At 43.7% G+C, this 9,883-nt stretch overlaps 1 protein-coding gene across 1 annotated transcript in view; it reads right to left on the bottom strand.

Annotated features, from left to right (window-relative positions):
* Positions 1-581: 581 nt before the first annotated feature.
* Positions 582-9,883, bottom strand: part of LOC144099524 (uncharacterized) — a 74,878-nt gene continuing 65,576 nt past the window's right edge. Inside the window, exons 4-5 of the mRNA XM_077632895.1 lie at positions 5,804-5,884; positions 582-1,055 (exon numbers count right to left, since the gene is read on the bottom strand). Of these exons, the coding sequence (XP_077489021.1) occupies positions 919-1,055; positions 5,804-5,884 (218 nt within the window). The 3' untranslated portion in view covers positions 582-918. The remainder of the gene's footprint in view (positions 1,056-5,803; positions 5,885-9,883) is intronic.

The following is a 9,883-nucleotide window of genomic DNA, read 5'->3' as shown; positions in this document are numbered from 1 at the left end:
GAGCATCACAACCGCAGAGCCAGTCTAAATACATGTACCCACAAAAAAACGCCGATATGAACTTCGACTTTCGATTGTGCTGACTACTTGCGTTTTTTTGTTTTCTTGCTTTCTTTACCACTGGCTCACAATGGCACATTCAGAACGATAAAAATCCCTGCACACAAATTTTCCCACCAAACAAAACCACTTGTCACCATTTGTCACCGAGAAAAGAGACGACTCATGAGGAAGAAAAGGCACCCACAGGAGAATTACAAATGAACCAACTCGCCCAACTCTTTTCCTCATCAGTGCATATCTCACTTCGATACTTTGACTGCAGTCCTGGCACAATTTCCACCCATTTCTCCTCCAGGTTGTGTTCTCAAATTTTCCCTCGAAATTGCACGGAAGTTCTGTCTCGGAAGACAAATTTAGAAAAGCTCCACTATCACGCCATTAGTTCCCGCCACCATTGTTTCCGCCCCCTCTCGAGCGGAGCTGCGAAACTGACTTTGTCTGAGAAAATTGGTTGCAAAACATTGAGACATTTATACATTTATTTGATACATTTATTTGAGACATTCATACATTTATTTCGGCATTTCAGCCAGATCTTTTTTTAACTTTCCGAAGGGGATACATGGCTGCTTGCATCATTAACTAGAGTTCCAAAGCAAGCCTTTTTTATAAACATAGATCAATTTTAGGTAGAACAGTGTGTGTGCGCCTTTGGAGATAATTAAACTATTGGTTATAACAAAAACTTCATAGACAGCGGCATTCTTGGTTTCCGTTCTATATTTTGGGGATAAAGTTTAGCAAAGGGATTGAAAAGGAAATTTTCAAAACAAGTTATTTTCATTCCTGTGAAAAGCGCACAAGACCATCCACTGTAGCGAGAAACGTCTGCGTTGAGTTGTAACGGCTGCAGTGCTAATAGTCTCCTTCTCCATCCACACACAGGTCCCTGCTGTGCTGCGGAACGGTGACTCCGCAGGTGTCCACGAACTGGTCGATGCACTCCTGGGGCACGTTGTCCTTCACTGCTCTTTGCGCCCATAAGGTGCATTCTAGATATTGCAACGTCAAAACAAAAAAAATCACCGTTGAGATTGAGTAAAGCCATGAACAGTTTATTCGACTTCGCGTCACACTGCAACAATTAGTGACATGGTCCGAACAGCAATGTGATCAAAGTTGATTGCGTGTTAGAGAGCAATTAGTGCCAGTTGACTGAGAAGACTTCGCTACTTGAAGGGGTGAAAAATAAGCTCAGCTTCCAGCACTATTGAAAGCTTCTTTAGGAAAATGTAGCGGGGTTCATTCACAGAAATATTATCGCATCTAATACTGCGCAAGTAAAAAAAATTATAGCCGAATCCAGATGGAAACAAAAGCCTGATTCAGTTGGCCTTGCGAATAACATGGCAAAATAAAAATGACGCCAGAGTGCTTTACAATATCACGGCCCGGCCAAGAATCCCAGAAGGTTTAAAAAGTTGCATTTTTTTTTTTACGGTGGTCGCAAATTAAAAAAAAAGCTTTGTTACTCTAATCCTAGGTTTCCAAACCATACCGCTTTCTCATAAGCACATACAATTTATTGTTGAATCTCTTTCTTTCACCTACTGACGGCTTGTGCAGCCACTGCAAACAAAGTATCCAGACAGAATCGAGCAGATGATTTCTTACTGAATAAAAGGCAAAACTCCGTTTCCATTAGGGGTTTAAGTGTAGCCATAACAAGGTTAACGCACAGGCCAGTGCGGGGTGCACGCAAAGCTTTGATATCTACGCTTCGCTCCGAGGATATTTTTGCCCTTACATTCAATAAGTTTTAAGTATAGGTACGCAGCGATTAACCGGCCGCGGTGTCTTAGTGGCAGCCGAGGCCAAGGTTGTGGGATCGAATATCGGCGCCGGTGGCGGTATTCCAGTGGAAGCGAAATGCAATTCCGATGAAGCCGAAATGCAAACTACCCGTGTACTAAAATTTCTCTGCACATTATAAAATCTCTGTTGCTTGATAGTCATGCGGCGTCCTTACCTACGGCATGCTTCATAGTCTAGGCTTGCTTCGATGCGTGATGCTCTAATTTTTCATCGATTAGGAAGTACCATTTACCGGACTGCGCAATAGGCTTTGCTTTCGCTTAAAGTCGCGCACAACTCAGAAATCAAGCTTCTTAAAGTACAGCTAAATTTTTGTGCTGCTTGTTGCACATTGCTTTGAAGTAGATAGCGATATATGCAAAAAGTCATTTTTGTCCGCTTTGAATTGAGGCGAATCTTTGAACAGAATTACTAGCAAACAAGCGCCTGCAGCACAGATGAGAATAAAATTGCAGCGTCAAAGTAGCTTCGAAACAGAAGATTGGAGATGTATGGTAAGTTTAGGCGGAGTAAAAACTCTTTCTTAGCTCTGCCACGAAAGTTACAGCTGGGTTCTGACCTCTGAGAGATGCGGATGCCAAGCCGGGATAGTCTTGGTCAAAGCCCTCAGGCCGCTGTGAATGGGCCATAAGCCGCTATCGCGGAGCTGCCAGCACCGGCGGCGCAAATAAAGAGGGCGAGGGAAACGCCCTTCGCTCTCGGGCGTCCTTTTTATAACAGCGCCCGTGGAAACCTAGCGCGGCGTTCGCTCTGCCTGCTGCGTGCTTGCCAACGGCCGCAGCGCTACGGCGCCTTCTACACGCAAATGCGCTGGCCAGGCTGAAGCTGCCCGGCACTGGGGCGATTTTTGAGCAGCCATAAAGGCTCATGCAACGCACTACAGCACAAAAAACCCTCCAATTTTTAATTACTTTGTTTTTTTTATTCTGCGCTCATTCACAGCAGGTCGTCTACTTGGTACACTTGCTTTCTAAAGATCAGGAATAAAGAAGGAAAGGATGCTTTCTACTCACCGGGCCGTGGTGATCACGTGATCATCAAGATGATCATATAGTGGCTACGGTCTACTTACGCGATTCCTACATTAAGGGCTATAACTCACGTTACTGTATTATCCAGTGAGCACGTAACCCACTTGCGCCTGAATCATGGGCTCATGGAATGGGGCAGGAACGGGAATGAGTATTCCACACGTCATCAAAAGAGGCGAGACAGTGGGCACTTTCCGAAGTGGGCAGGGAGTGGCTACAAATCTGACGGCTAGATGCCCAGGTCAAACGTCCTTTAATTTCCAAACGTTTCTACAATCCTACTGTGAATTTATTTATTTTTTAAAGTCGCAGCGCAGAGCATCGTTTGTGTGGCCGTTTCTTAGAGGGGAAGTGGGGCCTACGACATACTTGACTCATTGGGTTATGGTGGTTACGGGCTGTTCCCGAAGGAAGCTCTTTCTTTCGAAATTTCTACTGCTGGTTGTGTTTTCAAAGAGTGGTGAGTAATTAGCCGACATACTACAAGTCAACTTGGTACCACACATGGGTGCACTGAGACAGTAGCACATTGAAGTTATGGAACATTATCGATAAACACGATACGCAAACTATCTACCAGGATAATGTAAAGATTTGGGCCTCTAAAAGGACAAAAATATAATAATGAAGAACCTTAGCGAATAGGTAACTTCAATGCCACAGTGCCTTTCAAGAACACCGGGCAGCTTTTCCCTGGCCACCGCATTTACTCGCATAAAGAGCCGTAGCGCGCCGGCAGCAAGACAAACAGGCAGCAGGAAGAAGAAACGTTGCACTAGGTTTTCTCCGGCGCTCATATCAAGGGACGCCCGAGGCTGAGAGGTACGTTGCCCTCGCCCTCTCTATTCTAGGTGCAGGCAAGCAGCGGCGCGCACCGGCGGTGGCAACGCCAAAGGTACGCATATATCCTGAAGGTACACAGCCGTTATAACAGGAGTTGCAGTGAACATTTCAAAGAAATAGTCTTAATATAATAGAGGTTTAATAAAAATAAAATATTACCGTGAACAAGATCTCAGCCACTCCGCACCTAGACTGCATAAAAATAACACTAACACTCTGCATAATTACCGAAAAATCACTTTTTTTATTTCGCGGCTATTCAAGTTTAGAGCCAAGCTAAGTTCGAAGACACCGACAGAAGGTCGCCATACCAGCTTTCGTAACAAACAAAAATCGATATACGGGAGAAAATGCGGTACATTGTTCCGCACAAAACCGCAAGTCTGGTCATAACGCGTTCAGGAAACTAAGTGCAGACCCGGAGGCCGCTAAAGAAGTATTGCAGTTACTACGGTATTAAAGTAGAACTGCCTGCTCTATTGTGCCATGGCACGTGCTTTAATTTTCTTCTCCGCTTGGTGCAAGGGGAAGGATAGTTGTCGCCGACTAGGGCAGAGCGGTTTTAGGAGAGGGGAAACAAAAGAAAGACCCCGCCGTGGCACAAGTGAACAGGCAGCTCGAATTCGCCCTCGTCTCTGCAACCCGTCACCAGCGGAAGTTGCGTTCCTCTAAAGTTCCTTGGCTCCTTACGCGCTCAGTTCCGGGTTTGTGGGGGAAACAGGATATTAGAGAATGATGTATCTGCCGTTTCGAAAACTGCTACGGCGTTTTCTTCCTCCTAGCTACAAACTCGCTATTAGCACTAGTCTTAGATATACTCGTATTACAGGTACGTAGCTACGCCATTTGTAAAATATTTTTAACTGATCGGCTCCACTTCTTAAAGTATGATCCTTAAAAGATTTTGTCAGTGTTTCAAGCACCCTATTTTTAAGCGACCAGTGTAATGCCTTGCAACCGTATTTTACGAAGGCGTATTGCCGCGCCACAGTGATTGGACAGCAGGCAGTAGCCTCATGCATTACGTCACCGCAACGCGCCGCACTGACTTGTCTACATGCAGCGATTTAAAGCTTGGCCATGAAGTACTTTGGTTTGGACTAGTTGGTGCATAGCTTCTAGATGATATCAGGACGGCGCGAAAAGAACAAGGACAAAGGAGGCACAAGAACACAAGATCCTTGTCATCCTTAGCACCTGTCCTGTTGTGTTCTTGTGTCTCTTTGGTCCTTGTTCTTTTCGCGCCGTGCTGACATTATCTGGAAGCTAAAGCATGGCATCTCTGAAGCACTCAACTCTCAGGTTTGCCAATGCAATGTCATCCTTGGTAGCCTACTGAGGTGAAGCGCGTTCTGGCAGATAAAAAAAAATCATACTTAGTAAACGATATTTTGTGCACTCCACAAGCTCCCAGTTAATCAGGCATTATGCACAGGTAACCGACCTGCGAGTTTTTTTTTTTCGCTAATTTTTAAAGCGGTCTTTCCAGCAGCTCGCACAGTTTTGGAAAGCACAGTGCTCAGAGTTGAGCTCGACCGCCATACCTCGCCTTTATTGAAAACTGGGACGTCGGCGCTAAAATTCAATTCATGAAATTTAGCTATTGATCCACCATGTACGGCTTTAGAGATTGCAAACTGAGGATAAATGCTTGTGTTAGAAATAGGCTTCTTCTATGAATAATTTGGCGGTGATACGCGGTAGTCCCAAAACATTGCTTTCCCGCTGCAAAGCCAGTTTGGGCCAATGAAGAAACAGCACCGGAAGGGTACAGCTTAATCTGGGGTGCGTAGACGAGCAGAGGCAAAAAACTTTATTTTTGTGACTCGGGTCGCGGCTCCTTTTCCACGTTGCTAGCTTGAAAATAGCGTTTCTAGCACGCAACTCAAGACCAGTACACCAACTCATTTGTACCTCGCGCTACATCATGTTTCCACCCAGCACAGATCGAGCTCGCGGACTTTTTTTCACCAAGGTAACACAATAGCTCGTTTTTTCACACAGTTAACAAAGGGACGCGATTACTGCGGAATATAATTGCCAGCTCTTACGATGTCCGTGGAACTCCATATCGACAATAACGCAGTTGGCGTAGTCTGTGTAGTAGATCACACCTTCGTGCTCGGTTGGATCTGAAAAAAAGAAGTACGGGTGCATTGGGTTCTTTCGTTCTTTCAGATCCCGTTCAGACCAGCTTTCAGCGAGTTGATCTAGGACTGCCCTATCCTAATGATTAGTCAGGCTACCTGGTTGGCGGAAAAAAACGCCTCCCATAATTATCTCTAATTAGCACGCTGCTTTGTCAGCCTAATTCACGCTGCCTCAGCAAACTACCTTTAATCTCCTAACCTGGTAGCTATGTAGCAGCACCACGGCACGCCTAGACATTGAAAGGCAGCTGCGAGGAACAACATGATTCAGGAAGTCCATCTCAAGAAACAGGTACTTTGCGAAAGAATGAAGCAGCAAAGAAAACACAAATTTAAGCACATCCGACAATCCGGCGACCACGCTAACTACGCTCGGGGTTAGACTACTTAGTCCAACTTGTTACAGTGCTGATTAAGTACACATTATACCTTGTAGTATGGTTTGCAACGTTTCACATTTAACCCCGATATAGGTCTCCAGCTGTTCTTATGGCATATTCCAATCTGATATATGAAGTAGCTTCCTGAAATCGCGAAAAAGCAAACTATCCATCGTCGTCCAATCGCAGCTCAGGATATGAATGCAAATTTTTCATTCGGACACACTTTTCGGTTTCGCTGAGCGTCCAAACTTGCTCCGTATCGGCAAGTAGAATACGGCAGTTTGCTTCTTCCTTAGTGCCGTCCGCAGCTCATTCCGCTTGCGGCAACGGGAGACGTCGGCAGAGCCAAACACTGTTCCGCCAGTAGCCGCGCAGAGTGTTTCTCTTTTGAGCCAGAGAGGCAGCGGGGATGACTCGCCCCGCGACCTTGGCAGCGCCAGAAGACGTCGCGGAACCAGCAACCGGACGGCGTCTTTCAGAAAAATTATTTTCTTCCACGTCACCGCTCTTTACTGCTCAAGGTGAGCTGTCTTATTTACAAATTAGCGTTGCACACTGAAACTTTGATCTTCTCGTGTCCCACGTTAGCTTCTGTGAAACTGGATCCTAATGCGGCGCTACATGTGATAGCAACACTTTAATCTGTAACTTATAAAGCTACTGCTACAAAATTTGCAAATGGAATGAACATTAACATCAACGTGATAGGGAGACGTATTTACGATTTTTAATTATTATTGGCCCTGGCAATTTTAAAGGCCTCTACGGAAAGGCTTTATGGGTCACAACCGATTCATGGAGTGGATAACTTATGCGAAAAAACATTACGCATTCCTGTAACTTGTAACCTGAGGCACATAGTATACGCTAACTTGTACGCGCCGCGGCTATTCCGCGATCTTCACACTAGAATATCTGCCTGTTCAACAGCGTAACGAGAGAGAAAGTCAGCATCCTTGCGTAGCCGTCCAGACTTGTAGACCACAGCGCAGTAGTATTCATGGAGGCTTAACACTCAACAACCCAGGCGTCCCGTAGGACACCTCAAAAAAGAGAACCAACAAAGTGCATGATGGTCTTCGACTACCGTGAACGGCCTGCCGTATAGGTAAGGGTATAGGTGTAGGTAAAAGGTATATCGTAATAGTCCACGCTAGGGTCAAGCACTCTCGCTCTACCGGGTGCTTCAGTGAACACTTTCAAAAATTTTCAAAAATAGGCTTTCTGTGGCAAAAATATACCTTTTCCGGCACAGTATTACAAGTGTTGGCGGGCACCAGAAACACCTGTGAATTGTCTCAAATAGGAAGCTGGTTAACTGATTTTTAAGGGTTAACTTTTTAACTAGTAGAGTTAGGAGCTGAGTTGCAATTAGATTCAAATTCAAATTCACTTTATTTCTGGTAGAAAGCAAGTATACATCATGAGCAAGAGAGTTTAAAAGAGGATTATTCTACCAAGGAAGACGAGGCAAAAGGCGTTTCATCTACGCCTGACAAGGCCTCGCCTCCTGGCGAGATACATTGCACTCTCTATGCTACAAAAGCCGTTGTAAAAAATATATTGCACCATTCATTACGTGTAGAAAACAGAAGCATTGTGAACAAGCATTATTTGAAATTAAAACCGTAAGTACTACAGAAAACAAGAGAAATTTTCTTCACAAAAAAAAGCTTACATCACAACCTGTTAGTTATTATTGTGTCAGAAGGTAAGAACCGCAGTTGCATAAATATTTATCTCAACAAAAGATTAGCTCCTAACCAGAAAATTATTACAGAGTCAAAAGCCTGAAGAAGCAACATTTGTATCGACATATTTCAAGAATCTAACAAGGAACACAGCAATACAAACGAAACACAAACCTAAATGAGATGACAAGGAGACAGGTCATTTTTTTTCTACCAGGAGTACTTTTTTTATCCGTGCTTTATAAGTATACGGTGACTGTACATTCACTGCGATGTCAATAAGCTCTGGAAACAAATTTAAAAGGACAGGAATCTGGTAGTCTAACGATTGTGTACCATAGGAAGTTCTGACTTTTTTCTTAACAAATGAATTTGCCCTAAAGTTATAGCCGCATTCTTGACGTCGGTACTTCCCAAGAAATGAATTTAGGTTACTTTTTATGTGAGTGAATATGTTCAGTGCCAAGCGCTGTCGAAATATACTTGTAATTGCAAGTATTTTATTTTTTACGAACAGTGGAGCTGTGTGTTCTCGCAACGCTGCATTTTCTATGAATCGGATGCATTTCTTTTGAAGAATATGAAGACGTTCCAAATTACCAGTGGTAGTGGTGCCCCAAACTAGTATGCAGTATTGCAGTCTTGAATTAATCATGGTATAATAAAGCTGGCGTTTGAACCACGCTGGGAGCATAAACTTAAATCTATTTAGCATTCCAATAGTTTTCGCGAGGTCCATAGTCAAATAGTTTATGTGGTGTGTCCAGTTCAAGCTTTCGTGGAAATGTACACCCAGAAATTTCTGAGCGCTAACACGGTTTAATGTTTGCCCCTCGAAGACTAGTTTAAGTGTAGTGTCAATCGCCTTATTTTTAGCCCGAAAGATAATGTAGTTGGTTTTGTCTGTATTGAGTCGTAACTGGCTATGCTGCAACCACGTCGATAATTCTTCGAGCCATGTATTGGCATTCTTCATTACGGTGATTAGACAATTGCCATGGAAAAACACATTAGTATCATCAGCATACAACACTATTTCGGGGGTTTGGGGTATTGATACAATGTCATTAATATATAAGAGAAATAGGAGAGGACCTAAGATGGAACCTTGGGGTACGCCATATTTAATTACCTGTGCTGTTGATCTGCTGTTATGAATACTAACGAATTGGAGGCGGTTGTACAAATAACTTTTTATCAAATCAAGAGCTTTGCCGCGGATTCCATAGTCGTAAAGTTTACTAAACAATATATCGTGTTTAATGGAGTCAAATGCCTTCCTGAAATCTAGGAATATACCAAGAGTATATAGCTGTCTCTCTATGTTTGTTATTATTTTTTCCTTAATATTCAGTAGTGCTGATTCAACGGATTTCCCTTTTTGGAAACCATACTGTTGGTTTGAAATTATACCCTTAGAGGACAAAAAACTGCTGATTCTAGTGTTGATTATTTTTTCCGCCACCTTCGCGAAAACTGGAAGCACGGATATCGGGCGATAGTTACCAATATTGTTCTTTGCCCCGCTCTTATGTATTGCGCACACTCGGGCGATCTTCATTTCATCAGGGAATGACGCATGACGCATTATGCAGTTGCAGATATGACAAAGGGGTACGCTCAAAATGTCGCATGATCCTTTTACCGCACGGACTGCAATATCGTCATGACCACATGCGCAAGTATCTTTGAGGCTTTTGATGACTGTTTCGATTTCACTTGGTGTGGTTGGAGACAAGAATATGGAACTAGTTTCTATCTTAGTTATGTAACTCCTAGATGAACTGCTCTGCGTGCTCTGTGACGCACCAGATGCTAGAAAATGACCGTTAAATTTATCTGCCAGTGAAGGACCTGAATAGGTTTTGCCATCAATGATTATTTGCTGGGGGACAGAATCTTGATTT

This window comes from Amblyomma americanum, chromosome 7 (assembly GCF_052857255.1).
Source record: "Amblyomma americanum isolate KBUSLIRL-KWMA chromosome 7, ASM5285725v1, whole genome shotgun sequence".
In the NCBI taxonomy this organism is placed as follows: Eukaryota; Metazoa; Arthropoda; class Arachnida; order Ixodida; family Ixodidae; genus Amblyomma; species Amblyomma americanum.
Note: the sequence above shows the minus strand (reverse complement) of the source record. Positions and strands in the feature narration are given on the sequence as shown.